Raw genomic sequence first — 27,222 nt, 5'->3', positions numbered from 1 at the left:
ATTGAAGCGAAAGCCAAGATTGTTAACAAACTTTATTATTAATTATTTATTATGGTTAACGATTTGGCGTCGATTTCAATTTGACCATCGGCAAGTTGCAATCTCTATGCCAAGATTCAAGGAAGATCACCCTTTGAATCCTTTGAATATACAAACTCGATCATTCGAACATTCAAAAAGGAGTTGTTAAGACTTCTGTGACATTCTAACACTTAAGAATTTCCGATAAAGATCGAGGGAGATGGTAAAATTACGTGAGGACATGCACGATGACCTGAGACCAAAATTTTGAGGTGTGAAGGGTAAACTCTCGTGACATCGACATTGCTTTGAGGAAAATTCCTCAAAGGTTGGTAGGCGGGAAGTCAACAATGAGTATAAATATCGCTATGAAACACAAAACGATATCTTATTCTACTTCACATTCCAAACATACTGGCACATCATTTCCCTGTCCTCCTGCCTCCATCAATTCTTCTATACCTCTATCAGGATTATTCTCTGAGCTTCTGAGCAGATCTGTCTAACAGTTCTACTAGTCCTTCCATCCACACTATCCATCCTTTCTTCGTAGGGTCCCAGTGTAACCGCAGTGGATTTCACCGGGTTTTCCTACGACGGACGGACGGCATAGAAAACTCGCTGCAAAGTCCACAAGTGAAGATACTTTGGACTTCACACCTTAACTTTAGACACCGGATGCTTTGTGGAGGAGAAGTGAAGGATATCGTACTACTTCTGGTCACTACAGTGCGAGGAATTCGCTGCAGGATTCTTCGATGAAGCTACCATAGACTTCACCGGGTATTCTGGAGCGAATTTCGACAGACAAGTCCTAATTTCCTTGTGTTGTGATGTGCTGCTGATTGATATCATTCAAGTATAATCGGTGCCTTTTTGGGGTTTCATCGGTTCTGTTATATGGTTTATTTACTTTCTGTGCACATTAACACACACTTTATATATACATTATATTTATATATTTATATTTACGAATAGCTATCAAATTCACAATGATATTCTCTTCCGAAGATATGAGCAAGAAGAAATAAGAAATGGAAGTGGAGGAAGTCCTGATGACGCAACACATGCCGAAATCCTGTATTCTTCCGTGGTTTTAACATCAAAGAGAACAAGATAGTGCTAGTCTGAATGTTCACAGCACCTGAGGAAAAGGCGCGCATTCGATTTTTATTCACTTTTTGATTTCGGATTCTGATGCAACCGATCAGTTACTGCGTTCGTGATAAAAACAGCAGAAATACGCATTTTGCTTTGCTCTTTGCTGCATGTTTTGGTTTCTTGCACTGAGGCATAGTTCATTCCATTGGGCGCAGAGTTGATTGACAATGACATCTACATGATGAACACACATAGTAACAGCAAATCAATTCAGTAGTCAGTAAAATTACAATTTTCCATGCTTTGGGTGCTTCTGTTCATCTTCTATTCTGTTCATCTTCTACCAAAGGAGCAGTTGACGTGAGCAGGAGGCTTTATTTTAACAAGAAAAATAAAAAAAAAACCTAGTCGTGAAAACGTCACACGACACGTCGAGAATATGTGCAAAGCGGAACAACACATTGAGTCCTACTTCTGTACAATTACAGCAGAAGTGAAAACAAAAATAATAACAGCGGTGGGATCCATTTACGAATCTCCCGTCAAGAATATGGATGAAAATGCCTGAGCGGACTAGTTACATCATATGTATAATCACAAAATAATTCTTCATAGTTTCGAACGGAGAAGGGAAGAACTGAAATGCTAACACGCTTAGATTAAGCTCTTGTGAATACTTCATAAAACTGTTCTATTCATGAGATTTACATATGGGAACCGATAGTTCGTGTTCGAATAATACCGCACTCCCTGCAAATTTGAACATCAATGGATATGTTTGGTTTATATAATGTACCAATACCAAGGATGCTTCAATTCAAAAATGAACTGGCGTCTAATAAAAGAAGTGAGTATGGTCAAAACGATCTGAAGCGTTGTGCGGTTGAGGGAGCCCCAGAGCTGGAAGCGTTGGGGTGGATCTGGGGATTACGAGGAATCAGCGCTAGCTGAGATCCGCGTATCTAGCCCCACCTATCTCTGCAGCCTATAAGGGTAGAGTCTGCAATGGTCCCACCTCAATCGCAAGCACTGTCTCCGCCGCGTCGCTTCCAGCGCAGCCGTTTACGCAATTTCACCTGCCTTCAGCTTGTTTTGACCTGACCACAGCGCGTATCCGTAAGGTTAACAACATAGAAGAACAAACTGAATGGATGACGGCTTTCTGAGAAAGCAATTTTTGGCCGAACCGATCTCATCGGGGCTAATTTAAGAAAATAGAGGAAAGAATTTGGGATAGGCGTACCCGGTTCAGCTAACAACAAGTTAATACTGCAATACTACGAGTTGGTGCATATAGATCACACATGGGTGGCCCCGTAACATACATCGGCAAGACACAGTAGTGGAACTAGTCGAACACTTGCTTCTACGGTCTATATCTCCTTGATTAAGCAACATCTGGTCTGTCGGTAGTTCTGTTGATGTCACCGGATTGGCCCTGCATAGGCGGAGTTTCTGAATTACCTTCCGTTGTTACCGGAAGATTTCGAGGTTTCATTTCAGACGAGTTGTTTCGCTCTTCTTCCATGCTAAAAAAAATATCGATCGAGTGAAGATCACTTAACCACGCATTAGAAATTATCAGTCTCAAAAAAGATAATACTTGCTAGAGAGAAATTAAAGCATACCGCGCATAATCTACATGTGATCCGTTTTCATTTCCTTTTGATGGCCTCCTTCTTGACGACATGTTGCGTACCATTGTTGCTGAATTTTTTTTTTTTTCAATTTAGCGAGAAAAGGTAGGAGAGAAAAGGATAGAAAAGAGGGTTTTTTGACGGATTGATTGCAGCCGAAGCCTGAAGCCGCTGTCTTGTATTCCAATAAAAACTCTAACATAACACTGTAATCAGATCAGCAGTTGCATCAGACGAAATACAAACACTGCCCAATAAACAAAAAAGTGAAATAAACAGCCACACTGCTTATTTTGCGCACGGTATAGCGTTCTTATGTATTGCCGCAGATCAGTAAATTGTAAGTAATTGCAGATTAGTTCGATCATGTGATTGGATTTTTGATTTGATTCAACTGCTCATGTTACAATTCGTTGTAGAATTCCTTTTGATGTCAGGGTTCACTTGTGTATCTTGTAGCCTAGAAATATTTATAACGCTCGTAATGTTTTATTTCATTCTTTTCTTCTTTCTTTGGTATAACTACCCATGTCTGAGGAAGACCAAATCCAGAAATTATTGTCTTTGTACTGTGACAATCATTTGGATACAAGTAAATGCAAAAGCCAACATAAAGAGCAGCAATAAGCTGAAGTATGAAACTCACAAATTCGTCTCACAAATTCGCCAAGAGTCTCTTCAGGTTCTGGTTCGCGAGCCCATTCCTGCAAAAATGAACAATTTTTATAGTACAAACAGAGTGATACAGGTCATGTGCCGACTGCAAAAACTGAAAATAAATAAACTGTTCACCTGTACTTCTCCTTGAGCAAATAATAAGAAGAAAATAATGCCGAATAAGTCAACGCACATTGCAAGAAGGAAACAATATTTCCAGCCGCTGGGATTCTGAAAGGAAATTTGAAATTTCTCCACAAAAATTCAAATATCTTTCTATACATTTGTTCCCAAAGCTTCAAGCAAAGGATAAACTGAAAAAAAAGAAAGGATACACTGTAAGAAGAAGAATAAGGACTACGCCTTATGATGTTAAAAAAAACCGGCCTCAACAGAATCCACGCCTCTAATTTTTGCTGGAAAATTTCTCTTATAGAGACTTTCAATTCCAAAACTCACATTTGCTGTAAGATGCTGAGTGATGAAGCCTCCCATACCAGCTAAAGCCCCAAAACCATTGGAGAAACCCATAAGGATAGAAGCATAGCGGGGAGCAATGTCGAAGTGATTAACATTGAAACCTGAAGTAAACATCTGGCGGGTGGCATCTGGCATAAACGTATTTAATTGGCTATCAAGAAAAAAAAAGAAAAATGGATTTGATAGATGTCTACAAAAAATGAAGGGAAAGTATTTGAATAAAGGTAGCGTAGAACGAAGATGACTCTGTCTCTCCATGATTAGATTTGGAGTGGTAGAGATATGGAGTGGTACAGAGCGTGATCACGGCCAAGTTCGGGTCAGTAGTCCAGAAAAGAGGCGTAAGAGACAGCTTTGGTCAGTCCCATTTCCCCTAGGATGCAACTTCTTACGCGATAGAATGCGGAAAATCCCGTCGCCGTTCAACGTCCGCAATTCAACTAATATAACTCAAACAAGCAGGACAAGTTGTTCTTCCTCCACGTAATCGCAGAATCATTGAGATTGTTATCTTTCTACCACCCGAAATAGGTTGCATCCTTGGTAGACAAGAACATAAGCGCCACATAACATAGACTGTTTCATACACCTTAATCTGAATTAGTAAGGAAACTTGAACGTAATGGGTCTCTTATTCGTGAAATAGAACTCCATTTATTCGTGAAGATATCCTAACATCGTCTACTACGTGATTCTTCGCTGCCTTTAAAAGAACAATGGGGAACGATTACGCTTACCTGCAATACTCATTCCGCTAAGAGAGGCTGCGATAACCAAACAGGTGACGGCAAGAGTCGGATCGTGGATGAAAGCGAGCAGAGCGAGGAAAATCGCTTCGCCACCAAATCCTAAGCAAAATGTGCGAGTAGAACAATGAAATAATCGATTCTTTGCGTCTTCAACGAGAAACTCGTTCGTGCCTATTCAATCTTTACAGGGTGAATTCACCGTGATACAATAATAATTTCCAGGAAAAAAAGAATCACCTAGAGTATTAAACATCTTTCGAACTGGACCAGTGTTCATTTTTCCAGTTGATCTCAACCAATCAGCCATTTGACCAGAGATCAACACAACAATCGTCATCATGAACTGAGGCAATGCTGATATGAGACCGCTCTGAAAAATGGGCGCATATTTTCGAATAAAAATTTTGGAGACTGTGGACATGAACACAAGATCGATCTATTATTAAGCTCACATGTCTTATATCGAGATGGAGCACATCTTTCATGTAGGTGAGTTGATTGCCGAGAAGCAAGAAGAACGTCCAAGATCGGCAGAAATTACAAATTACAATAGCCCATACAGGAGGAGACATCAAGATTGTCCTCCATGGTAGTGTAGTCAACTGGAACGAATCAGGAATACGTTCTTCTTCTTCATTTTATAGCATTTCAGAGAAACGTTTAAAATTTGATAACAGATTTCCTTAAACCTCACCGTCATATTCCCCGTTGCGACCTTGCCGACTTTTTCTGTGATATACGTTCGTTCTTCGTCAGTGATATATGAGTGATCATTTGGAGATTTAGCAGAAACCGTCCACCATGTGAGTGACCAAAGAACTCCGACACAACCTAGAACATTAACAGTCAGCACTAACCACCATTTACTCGAACAAAAACAAGAAGATAAGGTAGAATTATATTCTGTTTCAATCGCTCTTCTTCCTGTTTTTTTCTTCGCCATATTCTATTGCTCAGAGCGATTGCTTTGCTGAGGTTATCTACGCAGAATTTCCATTTATAGACCGGGAACAATAATGAATTCAGGCCACACATGGCCAATAAGTGCGAGAAGATGTCAGGCGGAAAACTGTGCTAGTGCAATTACGTACGTCCGGCTTCACTCGCTCTGTAGCCGAAAATTAAATTTTTGTGAAGCTATTTGAGCTGTGAGCTATAATGCACTTTTTAGAAATTTTCACTATAACATTTCATACAATTCCCATGTCACTTCAGCGGCATACAGAACAAACTAATGAAACAACTTACCAAACACATAGAACGGAGCGGACCACGAAAGATAACTGACAAGAGCAGCCGACAACGGTAAACCAAGCATAACACCAACATAACTGCCAGTGAACGTGGTGGTAGCAAGCTTGGATCTTTCCAATGGAGGCGCCCAGTGCCGCCACACACCATGCATTGCCGGATAGGTTACACCCTGAGGGTTTTAAGAAATTAAAATAAAATCAAAATCGTAGTATTGTAGAAATACGTGTAAGAACGGGAAATACAAAACGAACCAGAGCCAGCCCTTGTATGCCCTGCATTATCATCACTAACACATCTGTAAACGGATGATACTGAAGAGCAAAAGCCACACCGACGTTCAGAACACTAGCAATCATCACACCGAGACAGAACAACCTGCAAAATGTAAGAATTGTTGATGAAGGAATGAGTATGCACAATAAGTCGCAAAAAAAAACTAAGAAGTGAAAAATTTCAACAACTGACTTGTTAGGAGCAAATTTAGCAGCAAGGACACCGGCTGGGATCTGTGAGGCAGCGTAACCGTAGAAGAAAGAGCTTTCCATCATCCCCAACTCAGTGGGCGACCAGTAAAATTCTGGTTCCTAAAATCCACCATTTCTATCCGATGCCATGAAGAAAGGCTAGAGGTTCGTCGATCTAGTTGCACGTGAAAAACATATGATTTAGTTTCCCAAGAAAATTTTATGCCTCTCTCAAAGTGATAAATTTCAAGACATCTATCGTTTAAGACATTTCTTATGGTTTTGCAAGTCATTTCGGTGATGATTGTTCGGACTTCTTTCAATTTCTCTCCCTACTTCTGCAACAGAATATATATATGTTTCATTATTGAAACCTTGAATGTTGGAGACCAAGATACATGCCACTGCTTTCGTCATGCACTTTTCATCTTCTTCTTGTTGCAAAGCTCTTCTTCTCTTCAAAAATGTTAGTGTCCATAACCTTCTAATTCGGGATTTCATTCGTGTAATGGGGCCACGTATAGGAGTCTGATTGCTACCCGCTCGTGGTGAACTTGGTTCTACCAATTGCAGTCGGCAATTGAGTATAGGTTCTGTGCACGTACCAGCTAAATACATAACGTGGACAGTTTTATGGCGGAATTTACCCAGAGATTGTTAAAAGGTAATTGCGAGACGATGACGTAAACTAATAGAGTAGTAGAGACAGCGTTTGTTTGTTTGCTTAAATTCTATAGAACCTCAACTGAAGGCTAAACCGTACAACACATACAGCCGGACCAAAACTAACTGAAGTCATCAGCATAAGCGCGCTGATGTACGAAACTGCGCTCCAAATTGCGCGGTGGAGCTGCGGTTACGATCGAGACTAGACCTTGGCCTGCTGCAGTCGAACCGCAGAGATGAGTAAGGGTCCCACCTTGATCGCTAGGGTCCTTTCGAACACAGCTACTCAAGCAACTGTTCCAAGCTTTAAGTTCATCTTGACATACATATGTCGCGGATACTAAGCCATAGCAGTGTTCACTGATTTCCATAGATATCAGAATCCATGAAAATAGCAGTACGTGCTAATCATTATGGTGAACATCTTATGGTGACAAATGTGTAAAGTAGCTCAGTTTCAGTTTGTTGGTTTGTTCCTTTATATGATTTTTCTGCCTGTCGATGCTCTTAAATACGCTCCTTCTGATTTTGGTTCTTTTTTTTGAAAAAAGTTGAAGTCTGAAGTATGCTCAAAGCTCTGAGGACTACCTTTCTAAGATTCCCCCTTAATGACAAATTCGAAGGATGTACACCCACCCTATAATTCGCCTGTCCAAGAAAGCAGGAACTCGAAGATAAAGTTTCCAAAAAATAAAGATGAACCTCTCCACTGTATAACGAATAGTTCACGATATTTTTCCACGGTTGCTCTACCTTTTTCACTCCCCTGCTTCTGGATGCGCATGCCTGTGTTCACATAGGTGGAATATGTAGGAGTTAACCGGGCAGGATTTCCAAGAATATATACGTCAAGCATAAAAAAATTACAAACTACAAGTCGTCTAGGACGCATTTCGACCTCATAAGTGCTTGCGCGCGCATCACCGCAGCGTCTCCATTCGCTGGCTGAGCTGGACGACAAGTGAACGATGAAAAATTACTGCATCCGCTCTTCCTAGGACACATGAGAAGGACGGTTCGAAGCAGTAAACAGTCATTAATTCCATTCATATGTATATTAAGAGCGGGTAGAACCGCAAAGAGAAGAAGGACCAGAAGCGTTATGTATAAAAATCGGTATGAGAAGAAACCCCCGATATTTTGTTGTTTCGTTTTGTCACTACTCCCTCAACTGTCGATCTCGTACCTCCTTCATTCAATATTTATATTTGCACATTCAAATCCGATACAACGTTAATTAATCCAATAAGGATAAAGGATAAAGTTCCTGGCGTTTATCAATCCGCTTGGGACGCGCCCCCACGTTCACTTCAATTCAGAATCGTTTGAGGTTTACGAACGTGTATCTGGCCTATACAATGACTTGCGGTGGCTAGCCGATGTGTCAAGTCAGTGTTTTTATCCTCCCAGACAAGTCTGGTACCAATTCATCGACCCCGGAGGGATGAAAGGCTTGATGAGCACGAAGGCGGATTCGAACCTCCGATCGATCGTGCAACCTCTAACCGCTACACTACACCGGCCCTAATTAATCCAATACAAAAAGTAAAGTCTCTCCGCTTTTTTTAAATAAAGAGATCTCTCCGGTCACAAACTACAACGTATCGTGTATACAACTGTTTGGTGCTGCAATAGAGATAACACAAAGAATACAGAAACTCACATGGAAGTCCCCCCACGCATCCGTGAAATTGCTGACCATTCGATTTTTCGCCACACCGAAGTTTGAACGGATACCAAACGAGATTGCGAATCCAATATGAGCAAGTATTGATATTTGCCATCGTACTTTTTTCAAAAAGAAACGATCCTAAAAGGAGAATTTAAAGGATGGAAAGCGGTTGAAGCATATTTACATATCGCTGAAAGGCGGCAACCTTTCCTTGCGGTGACTTGAGCCCAGTGATTTACAGTAGTACGCAACATAATTTACACTATGTTACATCACATGTTGTGTATTACCTATAGTCGGGTGAGAACGACATGAAGCACGGTGCAGTTGCGTAAGCGGTTGCGCTCGTTGCGGTGGGGCTGGAAAAGCGGTTGGAGTCGAGGTGGGACCATCGCGAGCTGCTGCAATGGACGTTGGTAGAAAGGGCTCTCACTCGACCCTGACCGCCACGCTCCATCGCACCGCTTCAAGCGCAACCGCTTACGCAACTACCGTGTCGTATTGACTCTACTATACAACATATTACTAGCTATTACATCACATTGCATATTGTATGCACTTACAGCATAATTTACAGTTAGTTATACGGTTGACTTTTAAAAAAAAAGTAGGATTTTAAGACAAATAGAAAGGACAAGAAAATGGAGGAGGCAGAAAGCACATTTTACCTATGCATGAACTAGTCTGATATTTTCTCGGAGGAAAATACGATTATAATTCTATTTATGCGCTGGTCTTTTAAACCAAGTATTGCGAGAAAATATTAATTTGACTTATGAAAAGATCTCCTTTCAGCTTGTTTCATAACTATTGGACCCCCGTCCAGAATCATTTCTTCAACTGGATAAACACGCTCTGGCGGACAAAGGGGTGTGAGGTGGAGACATCGCTACGTAGTAGAAACTCAAAAAATTATTACGGGAAATAGAAATTACGGGTCCCTTTCCATTGTATTATTGTATTTATTCTCCTGACGCCAAATATATTGGATACAGGGTCTGGGAAGCCCGATACATTTCCCGACACTCTCCAGAATTTCCTAAAATTGCTTGCTCTCCCCATACCTTTGTTAGCCTATGTTTGGTAGGGTTTTCTTCTCTCCGAGAGAAAACAGTGTATTCAAGGCCAAGACGTGACGCTAGCGTTTGTTAAACAGCTGTGTAATTGCGACGACTCTTCAAGACACAGAGAAACCAGCTAAACCGCAGAGGACGTCTTATAAATAAGGGTTCACCAAGACTTGTGAGTTTATCTCTCTCATTGCAAGCTCAGAAATCTGAAGCCGAGCCACCGTAACACAACTTTCTCCGTAGCCACTGTGTCGTACCAAAGCAACGATTACTGTAACGCTCGCTTCAACACCTACCGTTTCAGTAAGAGTGTGCAGTTGTTCTCTGTGCTCCCATTTCTTGGTTGAAAAAGTACGGCGAATCGAGTTTGACAGAAGCTCGCCCGCCTTTCTTAACGACCGTGTCGTAACCATACGTGAGCTGAAAAGTATCTCTAAATTAGTGGAAAAAGTTAGACGAAAAAGGTAAACGATTGCGCATGAGTAAATCGGCCGACTTATCGTTATCCGCGAAAAACTCTCTGCTGAACGAGAGCGAACGAGAAGTTGCAGATTGGTTTGGTTTTGAGAAAAAGAGTAGATAAGGTGGTTTTGAGAAAAAGAGTAGGTTAAGAGTTAATTGCAAGTCCAGTTTTTACACTGGATTTTTTGTGGGATTTGTTGCACTGTAAAATATGTTACTACGATGCTTTCTCATTCTTCAAGTATTGAACAGAAATTAGATGTAATCGCTGTTTTGCTTCAGTAACTTTCAACGTGAGGAGGTAATGGAGAGGTCTCTTTGTCGGCGGAACTTGTCAGAAACTAGAAAAGTTCAAAAAGAAGAAAATATGTATGGTACGAAGTAAACTTTTTAAATATCTCTGTTTATCGCGAAAGTTCGATGAAAATAGAGAAAACGGATAGAAAATTAACAAGTAGAGAGACGATCGCTACGAACCGAAAAAAAATCTCACGACAATTAAAAATCCTTCCAAATAGTTTTTCAGTGTTGAATGTTACTAAGGGAAAAAAACGCTGCATTTAATTAAAGTATTTAAAATGGCAGTATTTAAAATATTTAATGTCTCACAACGAGCTGGCTGAGTCTTCTGTGGAACTCTAATTCTTCGTAAACACTTTAAAAGAAACTTTCATGTCTAAGGTAAAATACCAACTAATTGATACCAAGGACTTAGAAGGCTCATTTCGGGAAAGGAAAGGCTCATTTCACCTAATTTTTTCTTGTATCTACTTATTGTACATGATTTACTTCTTCTTCACAATAGTGTACCTTGAGTAGAGTTCTAAATGTTAAGAAAAGTGATTTTATCATAGCAATGGCCGAAAGTCCAACTGAAAAAGAACTAGGAAGAACAGAACGGTGGCCTCTTGGCTTGTGCTCTTAAAGGCATCACCCCACGAATCTGAGGTGGTGCAGATTTCAGGTGGAGTATTCGTATACGGGATGGGAGACTACAGAGAGGGAGGTGATTCCGTCCATTTCTTGCTAATTGCCGTAAAAAACGGCCCGGAAGATGCTGCGCCGCACAAGACTGGCGCGCTCCAATCGAACCTCTTGTACAAAATGGTGCGCCAAAACGAATGAAGCCGTATCTTTGGGGCCGTTTTTTATGGCAATTAGGAAGAAATGAACGGAATCACCCCCCTCTCCGTAGTCTCCCATCCTGTATACGAATACTCCACCTGAAATCTGCACCACCTCAGATTCGTGGTGTGATGCCTTTAAAGGGGAGAGCAAGAGCATAGACGTAAGTTCCTGGAAGTAAGGAATTCTCTGTAGGAAATAGAGGAAACTAGAAAAGATGTGGGGGGAATCGGCAAAGATACAGTCATTTAGACAGCAATGTTCGCCGAGATTCCCTTTATTCGACCGAATGAGGGGCGCCTCTCAAAAAGCGGAACGACAGCTATCCATCATTCTACTAACACGCCCACATACTCGAGGAATCTTTAGAAGTTATGCGGCTCTTCTAGTACGGTACGAAGGCGTGGAACAAACAGCTATGAGCTCTCCTAAAAATCCATGTGAGAGGACAAGAAAAAATCGCAGGATCCTCCATAGGCTGGGATAATTACGCAAGGAGTGGTCAGACTAAGCTTATTCTATCTATAACGGATAGCCACTTCAAGAGAAGGGTTTTCCAGAAAGAAGGTCAGATAATCTGAGGTGGTCTGACGCGGAGCATGTTCGCCTCACAACTACATCCGGTAAACACGTCCTCGGAAATCTCGGGCTGAGTGAGGCCTAAGCTGCGCATGCTGTATTGGTCTCTGTAGCTTTTTTTCGAGATCTTTCTTGTTCCGTCGCATAAATACATTTTCATGAAGTTGCTAACAAAAATCCTGGAAGAGTAAAAGAGGCATATACCCAAAGAAAAGGATTTGCAACTTTGCAAATAGCTTTAAAAAAGATCTTCGTGAAACGGTCGGCGAAACGGTAATGAACCTTAATTACACTGGAGAGGATCTGCAAAAAATCAATCAAATAAATCATTTGATTAGCGAAGGAAGAATCACGCTTGTGATGTGATTGGAGGATCCGGTTGCGGACAAGCTGAATTAGGTTGTAACCTTGTACATTTGGAAGGAGGTAAATGAAGAAAGCCTGATTTTATCGCAAAAACCATGGAACGAGAGTAATCTGATTTGATGAAAAACCTCTAGAAGAGAACAAGGACAGGACGGTTGCTATTTCTGCTTGATGAGGGGATCGTAGATGGAACAGGTAAGAAGCCAAGCATAAATCGCAAAAAAATTGTAGCACTTTACATATTCATCTATTGTACTTTTAAAAAACTCGTTAGTAACTCTTTTTTTTTGCTGGAAATTTTGTTTCGTCCCTGTTTTTGAAAAACAGGTTTTCGAACAACTCTTCCCGTACTTGGATCGACACTGTAAAGAACCTATTTGTTTCGAAAGGAAAAATCGAAGAAAAAAGAAAGAGTAACGCAACAAAGTTACAAACAATGCAAAAAGCGCAGTGCAGGTGTCGAAAGTTCAAGTGCCGATTGGTGGCCCGTGCATCTGCATCTTCGTATGCTTATGAGAATCAACACATCCATTTCAACAATTTTGTTCGCAACAAGAAAAAAAAAAGAAGAAAAATGGGAAACCAGAAAAAGGAAATACTAGTTCCGCTCAGAGCAGAAGTATCACATGAACTCCATAATTTATTGATAAACATCACGCCCCGCTCACATCAATCCCAATAAAATGAAGTGGAAAAACAGAAATTGCGTCCGGGTATGAAACGATGCGCTGGAACGTTCGGTGATCTCAAACGCAGTCATTGACACTCTAGTCGGGTGCAAAACACCTGCAGCTTGGTGCAATTGCGTAAGCAGCTGCGCTCAAAGGCGCGGTGAAGCTAGTGGTTGGAATTGAGGTGGGACCATCGCTGAGTTGACTCAGACTACAGCTAGCGAAGGTCCCACAATCCTAACCACTCGGATCGGAGGCGATCCACCGCGCCGCTTCAGGTCGTTTTGACCCGACTATAACCTCTTCGTCATCGCTTAAAACCAAACCCACTCAGGTTCTACCACATTATGTTCGTTAGCAGCGTAAAGCACGCTACGAGGACAAGATCTATCTTCAAATCTTTTTCGACACAGCGCTTTTCACTCACTGCTAATTAGTTCCGGAAACATCTTATTGGTTTTGTAGTTGCGCACACTATTTATGTTGGGCAGAAAAGAAAAGCAAAAGATGAGGTGGAGCGTTGTTGTTTCCGCGGATCGAAGATTCCGACAAATTAACGAGACGCACTGTATCCGTCACGTAACAAAAAAAAGCAAAATTAGCGAACAGGATATCCGCATTGGGAAGACGCTGAAGCCAGAACTCCGAGGATTCCTGCAAGTTAAACTACATAGTCGTTCCACTCAATTGATCAACATGAAGTAATCCGTGGAATGTGATAAACATCGCAAAATTTAGTACATTCCAGTGAGGTTAGCCAAAGGCAGATTCGGTCATACTACAACGTTCCATTTTCAAGTTCTCACCTTCTCAGTCCAAACCTTCCTCATCTCTGGAAGACTTTTAGATGGATAGGACCTATAACGCCAGTTACTATATGAAGTACTTACTACACGCGGTGTCCTTCACAGTGCAGAGCGCGGGACAAGAATGAAGGGGGCGGGGTCAGAGTTGCCATGATTGGCTCAAAATGATCCTGTACCAAACTTATCCAGAGGTGGCACAACGAAATATCCAATCAAGACAACTTTTCTATCTTACCATCACCCGCAATACGTCACTAGTATGTCATTTCTGTAGGTTTGCAACCCCACGTATCACTATATATTAGTAGTATAACTAATACGACTAGTATTAGTCACTAGTATGACTACACTACTAGTATGAATGAGTAATAGGAGTAAAGGTGTTCTGTGGTGGTCGATCTGGATACACAGTTCGCTCCGTGACCAAAAAAGTCGCTTCGAGTGCTTTTGTAAGAAGTTGCGCTTTGTTTATTAGCAGTTTCGCGATTGAGCTGCCGGCCGAATTCAACGTGGACTTACTGGAACGCGGTACAAACGCAGCTGCACCATGTTTCGGGTCAAAAGGACTTTTCCTCTCCAAACCTCATCATAATAACTGTAAGCAACTTTGTAGCGTGACAGTGCGGAGCGCCAAACTTATCCAGAGGAATAAATAACAACGAAATATCCAATCAAGAATCGATCACCGATAACACGATACGAAGATTCTCCTACCGAGGCGATATTAGCAAAAAATGGATGATGCACATTCCTACACGTTGTGCAAAAGTGCTTACAACACGACCGCAACCGGTTAACGGGTGTGTAAGAAAACCTGTAGCACAAATGCAAAAAAAAAAACATTGGACGGGATTGCATTTGTACACTTTCAATGTTTAGAAGGCCGAATGTTCCAAAAAATTGAACAAAATAGCATAAAAATGCATCTTGGCACTATCTTTGTTATTTTGCTGCTATAGTACTTCAAAAAAATGAAGGACATATACCTTTTCTAAATCATTAATGTGCAATAATCTGACCAGATCTTGAATAAAAGGAGGAAATGACCATAACAATAAGAAAAAATGTGTCAAAATGCTGAAAGTCCGAAACGAGCCGAAGTTCTCGACATCCTTTATCCAGACGGCGTTGTGGAAGTTAACTTGTTATGTGATGGTGTGACAGTTTCTGCAGACAGTGCTTCCTGACCATTTTGCAACAATAAAGACAAGAAACTGCATCACATAAGTCATTCAGGCCGAACACAGACAGGTAGAGGAATATGGGTTGAATCAGAATTGGGAACTAGGAATGGAGATTGTGGAAAGATCGAAGTGATCTCCAAAAAGAATTCATAGCGTGCAATGCGGAGTGTTTGAGACGAACTGGAGGGATGCTCAGCTTGTGAGGTTGGCTGATAAAACGCGTGCTGGTTCGACAACACAGTAGGGTCGACACAAGCGTGAAAACGAAATGGAAATGAGCATGAAGTAGATATGCACTATTATAGGTCATGAAAGGGAAATATTTGCTAGAAAGAAATCGGATCGGCCTTTCGGTTCAATCAAAAATCAAGTGAATAACAAAAATGGACGCCTACCGATTTTGAAAGATTCTAAACCGTTCTTGGGCTCTGTGAGGTATAAGATTGTCCCACATGTAGCTCCTTAACGCTTTATCCAAACCCCCAGTATGTAGATTTCATTCATCTTGCTGAGAACCCGGTAAGGCGGTGGTTCACTAATTCAGCTACTAGTACTAACGGACACAGGACCGTTCGTTGGTAAGCATGTACGGTGCAGTCCGCTTTCTTTTTTTTTTAAGAAAAACGATAATGTCGAAAAATTAGGCGGTGAACGTAAGTTTCACGAGGATTTCGTGGGCGAAAGAAGATATATTGGATAGTTAGAGCACTCTTTTTCATCAAAGGAGCTTAACCTTTGTGTTCTACGAAAGTATTACGGTAAGGGCGACATGAGCAGAGTGAGAAGTCAATACTAGCGAATATTTTGAATGGTCCAAAATGATTCAGATGGAATTCTTTCGCCTATTTCAACAGCACTCAAAAATTCTTTCAGATCCAAAGTGTGGACAGATGACAATGCTTTGAAAATGAAGAGTGCTGCAAGGATTGTGGCAGGCGTTCAATAAACATGCCTATCCAAAAAGTATTTAAGGGAAATGTAGTATGAAGAAAAAATAAGAAGCTCCAGAACCGTTGTGAGTGGAGGATTTTGAACTAACGTCACCTCGCCGTTACTCCTCAAGACCACGAGAGAGAAGAGCGTGACAGTAATCACGATGCGATACCACGAAACCGTAATGCACAATTATACAAACGACGAAGAATAGCGTAAAGTTAAAAACAAAGATAGCATACGCACGACAGGCAGAACCGGTTTGTGAAGCTTTGCTGTAGTGGAAAACGCTATCACAGATGACTGTTGCCGGATGCTACCACGAGAGAAAAAAGAAGGTCGAATGCAAAGACTAGAAAATAGGAGAATAAAGATTTAGCTGCAGGAAAAGTAGCTTGAAAAGCTGTAATTTTAGGATGAATGCAATTGCATATTTTGTTTCATATTTGAACTCGATGAAGTTCCTGAGATTCAAGGGAAGATGAGACCTCCACGAATGAGATTTGGTACACGAAATTTCTCCCAACTAAGTCTCAAACTCACAACGTGACACATTTGCAGATTGTTGGTGTTAGTTTAAGGTCAAGACTGGCTTAGGCAGAGGGCATTAATAGATTAAACGCATACAGAGATTGGAAACAAGAACTAAGTCGGTAGTGGATAACTGCACAGTGCCCTAACTTTGTTGTTCCAACAAACAAACCTCCAAGTCAGGAAGCAGTCAGGTAAGGCCGTAGAGTAGAAGAATTGAAAGGAAGAACGGCACACTAGAGAAACCGCCTATTTACCAACATGATAATTCATTCCCAATTACCCGACTGGATTAAAAATACGGTGTCGTAGAGCAGAGCGATAATGAAGGAGGGATAAACGAGCAGTACGAAGAAAATCGGGAACTGAACTACTTGGTAGTAAATCCTTCGGTGGTAAAAAAGCCCTAAATAGGCGGCGCTTCTCTTCCTATGATTTATATGAGTGCCCGTAAGTGCGTACATCGCGTTTGTTCGCCAAATGATCACGAATGTACCACGGCGTGGCCTGTTTAGGACGGAAGAACGAGGTTCACCGAAACTACGTTGGTCGACGAGATCGGGCTGTACGCATCAACGACGTCCCTGAGAAAAAATTACTCATTGACTGGATTTCTAGAAAAAGAAGCATCTGTTTTGAAGATTACGCCCTCCTCCAAACATTGATAGATAAATTATTAGAAACCAACGTTTCTGGAAAAAAAGTGTGTTTGGTGTTTATCAGCAACTCTGGGATGCACCAATGCGTCAGAGGGAGTTCAGAGTCGTTTGTACTTTAAGGAAAAGAGTCTGGCCCATAGTCTTTGCGGGGTCAGAAAATGCATTAAGCAAGTACTTTTGTAATTTCCGACTAGTCTGTTGCCAATCTGTTGACCCTGGAGAGATAAAACGTTTGGTTCGCCTAAGGGGGTTTCGAACCTCCAATCATACAGTTACCATACAGTCGCAATCCCCTACCAGCCACATCTGTGCCGTAGGACGAATAACGAATGCAAAAGGAAAAATTTGTTGCTGCGTATCAGCAGTAAGCTATTTGGACAAATCGATAATCACAATGATCGACATCAGTTAACGCCTTAACCGAGCAAATGAATGAACTCAACGGAATTCAAGGCTCCGTGGTGTCACAGCACGGTTCACGCACGTGCGGTCGTGTGCACAGAAGTTAATATGATTATTGATCGAGACTATCGACCTTCTGAAAGATGTAGTTTTCGTGCTTTGTATGAGCTGTGCACAAAATAACTTCCTCGGTCTGTCTAACGTACCTTGTAGGAACTAACGGGTTCCCACGCTGTTGTTTTTTACGATGAGCAGGAGGAAAAAGGAGGCGGAACCACACGTAGACTACAACTCCAACCTCTAACTTTTCCCGCAGATCCCCTCACCACTTCAGATTCGTGGCACGCTGGCTTTAAGTCTTTAAGACTATACATAGACTATAGGAACTACAAGCTGTAACGATAGGAAGGAGGGAACTTATTTCATTGGATCATTCTCAAATCAATATAGTGGCTATTTATCAAGTCAATTTCTATTAGTTCCGACTATTTTTGACAAGTAGGGTAAAACAATTCACAGTACTTTATGCAATAATGATGAGAAAAACGTTAGCATCACCCCCAAACTGTAACTTGGTACGTTTTATGCATTTTGATAAAGCCAAGAATTGAAGTAAAATACTGTTCGTTAATCCAACAGTTATTAATAAACTTCCAAAATCAGCAAAATCAAATTCTCTACATCCAAATCGACTGCACGATTCTCTAACATTTTGAAGATTTTTTTTCAAGAGAAAATTACACTCTCAATCACCCTCTAGAGTTTGGAACATATTCAGCCCCTTCCTAAAAACAACTGATTGTTGTTGACCACGAAAGGTTTGGAAGGGAAATTCTTGGCTGAATTCCTAGGAATTTCCAGAAAAGAAAACTAGTTGATTGGCAAATATGGACAGCGTTAATGAAAAAAAGAACTGACTTGAACTAATTGAATTGTACTGTGGAAGTTTTAGAAAAACAGTTCCAACGTGTCATGCGTTGTGGGATCAACCAGTTCTATTCGCTGCTACGGTGGTGGAGAGAACGACTATCAATTAAAACGCAGAAAACAACCAAAACAATGGTTGTTGTGGAACTTATCATCGTTATAATTTGCGTGATTTCAAGTCCTTGTGGAATCTTTGGTCATTGGCATTCAAAGAAAAAAAGTAAGAAGATTATGAGGAGAATCAATCCAATAAAGAATTTTTTCACTTCACGCAAAAGGAGAATCAAAGCTCTGACTGCCTTACAAAAACTGCGAATTGGCTTTTTCTGCCCTTTTTGAGATCAAATAATGTTTGAAAGCAAAGAAAATATAAAGATAGATTGTCGAAGAGAAATTTGAGTAGCAAAACTCCTTAGAAATCCCGACGGGAAATCAATAGACATTTCGAAAAGTGATTTGCAACCAAATTGCGGTTTGCTACCGGTCATCAAGTTTGACCAGTGTGGATAAAATTGTGATTCAAAAGCAGTCTGTAAATACATATGGACAGACGACTTAATAGTCTAAAATTGGATACCGGGCAGCTTTTTGCGTCGAGTATTCATTCAAAAATTCATAAAACTTCCTTCCAGCGTTGTAATAGTCTGATGGGTGACGAAAGCTGAATATACATATTTTTTTCAAATGTTCGAGTAGTCAAATATCTCATTTTTTTGAGCTGCAGGATTATTTGCGGAATAGAATTTTACCAAATTCTAAAAGATTCGTTCACACACAAAATTATTATTATTAATAAATATGTGAACTGAAAGCCACTGCCTGCCTTGTTCGTGATGGAAGACCAAAGCGAGACAGATTTAGATTTTCAGTGAAAGTGATTCTATGTAGTGCAGAACTGTTTAAGGACCACAATTGTATGGTATTAAACACTATGCAAAAACGCAAGAAGCTGTTATAAATCTGCCTTTTCCTAATGTGTACCTCAAAATTCAAACTCAACGGGTCACATCACGCTTTGCTTCTCATCAATCCGTTGCGAGCATCGAGTTGTTTCGCTTCACTTTTTGTTCTCAAACAATATTGCTCATCATAAGATGCATTGTGTGGATGATTTGGTGTTTGCTGGATTATGATATATATATATATATATATATATATATATATATGTAGTAGAAGATAGATGCGATAGTAAAAAAAAGAGTGTGTTTTATTTAAAAGCAGTGAGGAACTCGTTTCGAGAAACTTTCGATGGAGTTCTTACCAAAGGTGGATAGGGTAATTGCGTAGTTTGTAGATATCACAACAAAACGCTAAACAAGTTCCATAAATCCGTCATAAACGTTAGGAATATCAGAAATATCAGCAAGGTCAACGATGCAAATCTTTTACGCCCTATGAGTAGTGAAATTCACTTTACGCAATCTATTTCAAAGGTTTAGAATTGTAACAACATGCATTGCTGCAAAATACATCCATAAAAATCCTTGGTGCATTTTGGTTGAATTATGATACGAAAATAGTATTATTTGGATCGAAAAGGATAGTTTCTCACAATTAAATGTGCACAAGAAGTCGCTCTACTTCAAAAAAAAAAAACCAATACTCCAAAAAATAGACCATCTCTCGGTCGGAATAGGCTAATGGTTCCTCGTTACGTATGGAAAGAAAGGAATGAATGTGAAGTAACTCTTTTTTGCTCCTACAGAACTGTGCGTCAAAAAGATGCGGATCGATTTCTTGTAAAGGTGCATGAGAATGTAAATGACATTCGAGTCACTCTGCTTTCTTTCTCACTCAAATATAAATTGCAGTAAATTTTCATGAATGTCAAATGAAGGAGGAAAAATGACATCCTAGAAGATTTTGTAAGGTGAAGAAAGATCATGAAGAATGCATGAGCTTAGCAGTAGATGCAAAATGAGATCAATCAAATAAGAAATGAGCATAGGCCCTGGATAAAAGCAAAAATAAGTTCCAAAAAAAAAGATAAGGGAAATTGGATCCGGTAATTTAGACGTTGGAAACCGACTACACGCACGTCTACGACTGATAGATTGCTATGATATTCTGAAAATAGAAGATTCCAGGAAAAATGTGGAATGAAAATGATACGTTCACACATTCTGGTTGTTTTTATTGAGTTGCCAGGAAAAAAATGAAGAAACTCAGCAGTTTGCTTGCTCCACTAATTTTCGTAAATTTTCGTTGAAGCAGGATTATGGACGTGTTATGATATGATCTTAAACTTAAATGTGCTGCGTTTGGAGGAAAAGAATGGAAATCCGATAAATTTCTTTGTGTTCCTGAACGTGAATTGTTCACTCTGTACAAGGTTTGTATTTGTTATTATACATTTCTTCGCAGAACCGATGATTCCTAGCTGATCGTTCTCTAAATTCATCAAAGAATATCGAAATTCTGGAGAAATATTGAAGAATAGACATGAAGAACCACTATTTTATGATGATTTATAGATTGTGAGGACGCGGTGAACTGCTCTGAAAATAACGTTACAAGAACCTTCTCAGAACATTCCAGAATTGTTGTCTGTAAAAGACAACACAACTGCAGTTAAAGTTCGGAGAAATGCTCAGGAAATCACATTCAAGATAGACCAATTAATATTAGTACCGTTTCTGGATGTGAAAGAACCAATCCTATCGCATTGTTTTCTAAAATTCATCAGAATTGCAATAAATCACTTCTTTGCAACCAACATCAACACCAGTGGGGACGGTTGATTTTATTGCCTGAATCAGGTGAGGATTTCCTTAACAGGTTCTCAACTCCATGACCAGGAATAGATTTTATTTCTGTTTCTAATAGAATATAAGGAAAAACAGAATCTTTGAAAAGAGTGAATATGTAAGTTCATCAAAGAAAATGCCGAGCATTCTTAGAATAGGAAAGTCGTTTGAGCAGCTCTAGGAACTTCTTCTTTTTAGTTGAAAATCGCACGGAAAAGTGTAGGCATGTAGGAAATAGCCCCGATACATTAGTCGTATATCTTGTGATGACACACTTTCCACAGCTCATACGCATTTGCTGACACATTATCATCTCACAATTTGTAATAATATTACGAATTATATAGCCGAATGCGGAATGAGCTATCGTCAGAAAAGGACGATGGGTACGAGGAATCATTGTAAAAAGGGCAACTATTGCAGAGCTAATAGGAAATGACGTCTAAGGAATAATGAAACTTCTTTAAAGAGCGAATTAACCTGGCAATAATATACAAATTAGACGGATTGAACTGAAAAATGATTTAAAAAAACAAAGAATGAAGTGTTCTACCTTAATCAATCCCTTTAGAATTCAATTCAGAACAATTACATACAAACTTTGAATTATGCGTGAGTGTCCAGCCCTTAGAGCGTTTTGTGGAGGACAACCGGAGTATAAAGCCAGTGTTTTCATCCGGTGTTTATTTATCAAGTGTCGTTAACACTTTTGGTTCTGTGCTCGAAGCAAAAAGCTTAAAGAAACCCGTTCTTTTCCCTGTGTTACCAATTTATGGACCCTGGAGGGATGAAGGGCCTGGTTGGCCAAATGCAGTTTCCGACAATCCACTGTGCATTTGCAGCAGATCTCTAACCAACTGCGCCACACCAGATAAAAGATCAAACAAATGATGGATGAAAGGAGGTCCCTTGCTGGATCCTTCTGCGAACTACATGGTCCAGAAATGGGATCACGGAGGAGCTCTCGGAATGACTGAGCTTCTTCGCTCGAGTAGCAGTATTCGATTGACGTCGACTATCATGGCAAACTGATGCTCAAGTGACTGGAGCGCTCCCGAAGAGGAGCAGTGCGGATGACATTTTCGAGGGAAATAAGTGTCGTAAATTCGCCTTAAAATCTATAGGAAAATTCGAGAAGAGAGTATTTTTGTTACGTAGGTCGGTTTCTATCATTTATCCACTTGTTCCGTTGAGAATAATATTCAATCTTATAAAATAAGTTTTCTTAAATCCATTACCTCCTGATTAATTGTCTTCTTTTTCGTGAATTAACACCAACACATTAGTCCAGAATCTCATAGTAAGGACATTGTTTGATAGTTCAAGATGCATTACAATTTGCCAATTGAAATTGGTTAAAACGAAATAAAACCGTTCAGTGATGATATCGCCGTGGCAGTGATGGTGTTTTCCTGATAGATTTTCCTGATTTTCCTGATGTTCCTGATATTTTTATGAGTAATGTGGATCACTTTCGCGCAAAATGAATTCTGGAATTCTGAAGAAAAATGTTCGCAAGCTCAGAAAATCACTGTCAAAGTGGAATTAACAACAATACATCCAATTTCTCTGTAATTTTTGCAAATGAAAAACGATCACGAATTATTCCTCAACTTAGTGATATAGGGTTAAATGGACCGAGAAGTTAGTTTAAGGGTAAGGGGAAAATTTGCTAAATTTTATCCTGACATGTGTCCTGGATCAATATGTCATTAGCAATCTTAGCCATAATCAGAGTAACCATCACTTGAACTGGGCCAAAATCTGAGAAGTACCTTAGTTATTTTAAGGGGTACGGTATACGAAAGGTCTACCGTATCCATTAGAAGAGAGAGATATAAAGAGTTCCCCTGTTATCTCAAAAATTCGAATTTTTTAATAAAAAAAATTTAAGCAATGTATTCCAGGAAACGGTAGTATAATTTTATGCTAATATACGTGCATTTCTACTTAATTTCGGCTACTCAATAGACACACTCAGAAACACAAATCAATGATCCTAAGTAGAATTCTCCTTTGAACCATAAAATAGTCCGGAAGAATGTTAAAAATTGGCTTGGAAGTAGGCGGTCTTTGCGTTTCGAGGATTACAGCCTACTGCTTCCGTGATTACTCTACTACTGCAATAAGGTCGGTCCAGCCGTATGAAAGTCCCGTTAAGTCTCCGTAGGATAATCTGTATCATTGGCCGTAAGGTCAAACGGATAATATCCATTAACATTGGTGTTCGGGCGGGTGTAGCGCAGTCGGCAAGAAATTCCTGTGTCTGCATGATCGATCGAAGGTTCGAATCCACCACAGTGATAACCAAGCCTTTCTTTTCTCCGGGGTCGATAAATTTGTACCAGACTTGTCTGGGAGGATAATGGCGCTCACTTGATACATATGCTATAAACTAATATATTCACATATACTCTATATACATGACTAGGCCTAAACAGGCACCTTGTGGCCATCTGAGCAGAAAATTGTAAGGATTTCCAGAGATTTTTTTTGCTGCCTGTACTTCCATAACTCTATGTCGTAACACGATCTACATAGTGTAGTTATTGCATAAAATCAGAAAGACCTTGATCTTCGCTTGTTCCCCTCAAACAATAGAACAACACGCTAGAACTGGTGTTTTTAAGCAATAAGCAATTTTGTTAAGAATCAAACCTGTTCTCTATCGAGTGTACTGTAATATACATGAACTCCCAACAGAACAAAAAAAGGAACAACTTTTTCGCAGAGGGCTTGGTGGTTTATTCACAATAACTGCTTACTTCTCTGATACATACCAACTTTCAAAATGTGCATGTTTTAAATCTACAATTGGATATTTGAAAAAATATATGGATTCAAAGAATGAGAGTAAAAAATCTACAACAACAACACAAAAACGTGGTTTGAAATTAGGTCTTGTCAAAGCCTGCCGAGTTGTGGAAGAAAAAAAAAGGAAAAACAACTGTCAAAAATGTAATTACAAAAATTCGAAGTCACGAAGGTCACTGGAAATGATTGGCTAAATTCCACGAACGTTGGAAAAGTTCGTGAAATAAGGAAGGTACCAAAGCATTGAAATCATTCACATTTTTTGAAATCTCCCCTAGTGGTTCTGAATGCTAATCAAATTGTTGTGATAGTGAGGTCCAATCGTTTGCAAGTAGGCGTAAAATTGAATTCAGTGACTTTTCGGATCCTTCGCAGCAATAAAAAAAACGATTGGGAGATGCACACATGCTTGCAGCAGATTAGCAATACATGTTTGGTGCGAGGATGTCAGTACTTGGGAGAATGGAGTCATCAACCTACTGACTTCTGCTCTACTTTTGAAAGATTTGAAAGAAGTGTACGGAGTGAAACAATTCCTTTGGGATGCGCCTACAACCTCCCCCCTAACAACTTCAATTCAGAATCTTTTGAGGTTTTATGCAGCCTTTAAAGTGACTCCAGCCCATCTCACAACTTAGTGCTTTACCCTCCGAGACAACAAACGGTTGGTTCCAGTTGATCAACCAAGAAGTAAAAGTTTAAATAAGAAAATAAATAAATAAGAGCGGTTTTGAACAATGCATTCGCAGTCTCTCACCGACTGCAACGCCACTACAGCAATATAGATCTTGGAATATAGCTGTAGGCAATAGATGTTTCAGGGACATTTCAAGGAATATTATTTTAGAGTTTCACCTTCAGGTGATGGATATCTGTTTACAAATAATCACTGACAAATTGAAGTGCAAAAAAAGACGGAGGAGCACTAGAATGAGGGCAGCGCAGTAGCTGAGCTTTTGAAAAAGAAGCAAAAAAAAACCAGACCTGATCTGGTCTTCCAGGGTGCAACAATGTTCAATTTTTTCTAAGTACTTTACAATCAAGATTGTGGGAACGAAAATTTTTCAGACTCTGAGTAGTAAAACAGTAGTAGGATTCCTGGTAACAGCAAAGCAAGCAGTACTACGCCGCTACTGAATGGAATAGTGAACAAACACATTGCTAGAATGAACAAAGAAGCTTGTGAGGAAGAGAAAGAAAACGAAAATTCCAGAATTTCCCCGGCATATTTACAAGGGAATGGGGGGTAATAGTAGCCCATGGGAGAGAGTATGAATCTCCAGATGTGATCTTGCACACATAGCCCGGATAACTTGTGATCCCCTGATATACGGACAACTTTGGGCGATGATATGTTGATTATCGTACGGACACTAGCGTCTACCACATTCCACGGTGATCAGGGTATACAGTGGAGCGCGCGTGGAGATCCGATATTTTTCATGGACACACGTGTGATCGACTAATGTGACCTTGATGAGAGGTTTGGATCGGACGGATGATTGCACTAAAATGTGCGACAGAACTCTTCTCTGAGATGTTTTTTTTCAGTCAAAATCGGGTAACATCAGCAGATCAATTGACCTAAAAACAATGCAACACAGCAGGAGCGAATCCGTTATCACCAACTAACCATACAGGATCAGCTGATGGGACTAGCAATATTAACAATTGTTTTTTCTTTCACTTAGAGAAATTCAAAGAATTTTTGGAAGGATCGGTTCGTCATAATCAGCTGACCGTATGAAGTTAGCTGATGTTGGCAGCAACCAGAACAGAAGTTAATGTTCTCCAAAATACTTCTATGGCTACACGTACATTAAAGGGAAGTATGTACATTAAAGGGAATCTCCTCAGGGTTTATATAGCGACTCCATAGAAAAGGGTGTTGATGTTAATCCCCGATCATTCTCCGAGCACAGTAATCGCCGATAAATATTTTTTTTTGCTGAGGAAACTCGTTTACCCACAGAATTTATGCAAATTTACATCCAAAATAACGACACTTATACGAAAGTGGCGTCACATCACTATAAACAAGCAATGAAGGTTATGTTTTTGCGAGTACTACGTCTCTCGTCTCTTGACGAAAACTAGTCGCTCCGAATTTTTAGAGATTCTTTGAACGAACATATTGTATATCCAGCGGTGATGGTGTAACCACTTGAAAAATAGCAGGTTTACACAGAAATGATATAGTAACTTCATAGATGAGTGAAATAATTGGAGAGAAATTGAAAAATGGATTATCATCTGGATTATCTACTAAATTATTGTGCAGCGCACCAATTTTAGTAGTTTTACATGGAACCTTACACATTTTAAAGCATATTTGATGGTTTATACAATCACTCAACAGTTTTGTGACTGATAAAATGAATAGTCGTCTCTTATTTTAGCAGTGCCTCCGAAAATTCATTTACTCCAGGCGAAGATTCTCGAATATTTCACTGACTAACAACATTTCGTCCATTTTCAAAAAGTAGAGCCTGTAGATAAAGTAAATATATTGATGTCAATATGATTGTTTGTTAAAGTTTGTTTATGGCGAAAAACGCAGTTACAGGGAATATTTGTAGCTTATCAAAATTATAAGAGAAAGAAAAAAGACTAGAATTAATTCGTAGGCACTATCCTTTAGTGTCTCTAAGAACGAAAGGACGAGATTTTTACAGCCTTACGTGCGAGCGGCTTTCACAAGTACGGAGAATTCGGCTGACCTGGTCGGCTCCAAGGAAATGCTGAAATGGCGCCAGCAGGCGCTCCGGAGAAAGCCGACAAACAACTTCATTACTTCATCGCAAAAGAAGAAACGAAACACGGACTTGCTTTGAACGCGTCTTCATGTTTCATGGGTTGAATGGTTCAAAATAGTGTCATTTAATGGTGCATGGAAACCTGGCGTCGTTTAGAGTTATGAGATCTGCAGACTGGATTGGAGAGATGAACTCATTCATAATAGATTATAAGGCTAATATACATGAATGATCCACCTAAGACTTCTCGAAAATTATAACATATGCAATATAGAAAAATCTATAAGGAAAAAGACGCTTTCAGCGAATAACATTCCACAAAAGAACGTAATCAGCAATAAAAATGAGTCATTGATAGAGATACCGGTTTGTGATCGGCTTGTGGAAAGAAGTCTCCATTCGATGACGGCGATCATCGATGAGATATTGCTAAGGTGTCGAACCGGCCCCAATCCGACGTCTCCGCCGAACTTCACTTCGGCACTGGTT

The 27,222-nt window shown here is 40.0% G+C and overlaps 1 protein-coding gene across 4 annotated transcripts; it reads right to left on the bottom strand.

Moving 5' to 3' along the window:
• Positions 1–1,813: 1,813 nt before the first annotated feature.
• RB195_012488 (uncharacterized protein) lies at positions 1,814–27,132 on the bottom strand (the record flags this gene model as incomplete). Of its 4 annotated transcripts, XM_064194364.1 has the most annotated exons (18): positions 1,814–1,872; positions 2,448–2,504; positions 2,587–2,651; positions 2,751–2,829; positions 3,406–3,463; positions 3,552–3,647; positions 3,876–3,997; positions 4,634–4,744; positions 4,883–5,015; positions 5,098–5,247; positions 5,340–5,476; positions 5,894–6,068; positions 6,151–6,274; positions 6,365–6,483; positions 7,666–7,815; positions 8,693–8,839; positions 10,068–10,191; positions 27,098–27,132. In XM_064194364.1, the coding sequence occupies 18 exons, from the start codon at positions 27,130–27,132 to the stop codon at positions 1,814–1,816; spliced, it is 1,941 nt and encodes a 646-aa protein (XP_064051945.1). The 4 variants fall into 4 exon arrangements, with proteins under 4 accessions (XP_064051945.1, XP_064051946.1, XP_064051948.1 ...); XM_064194363.1 differs by lacking the exon at positions 7,666–7,815; XM_064194365.1 differs by lacking the exons at positions 7,666–7,815; positions 27,098–27,132 and adding an exon at positions 15,360–15,418.
• Positions 27,133–27,222: the final 90 nt, after the last annotated feature.

Source organism: Necator americanus, chromosome III (assembly GCF_031761385.1).
Source record: "Necator americanus strain Aroian chromosome III, whole genome shotgun sequence".
Lineage (NCBI taxonomy): Eukaryota > Metazoa > Nematoda > Chromadorea > Rhabditida > Ancylostomatidae > Necator > Necator americanus.
This window is presented reverse-complemented; position numbering and strand designations above follow the sequence as displayed.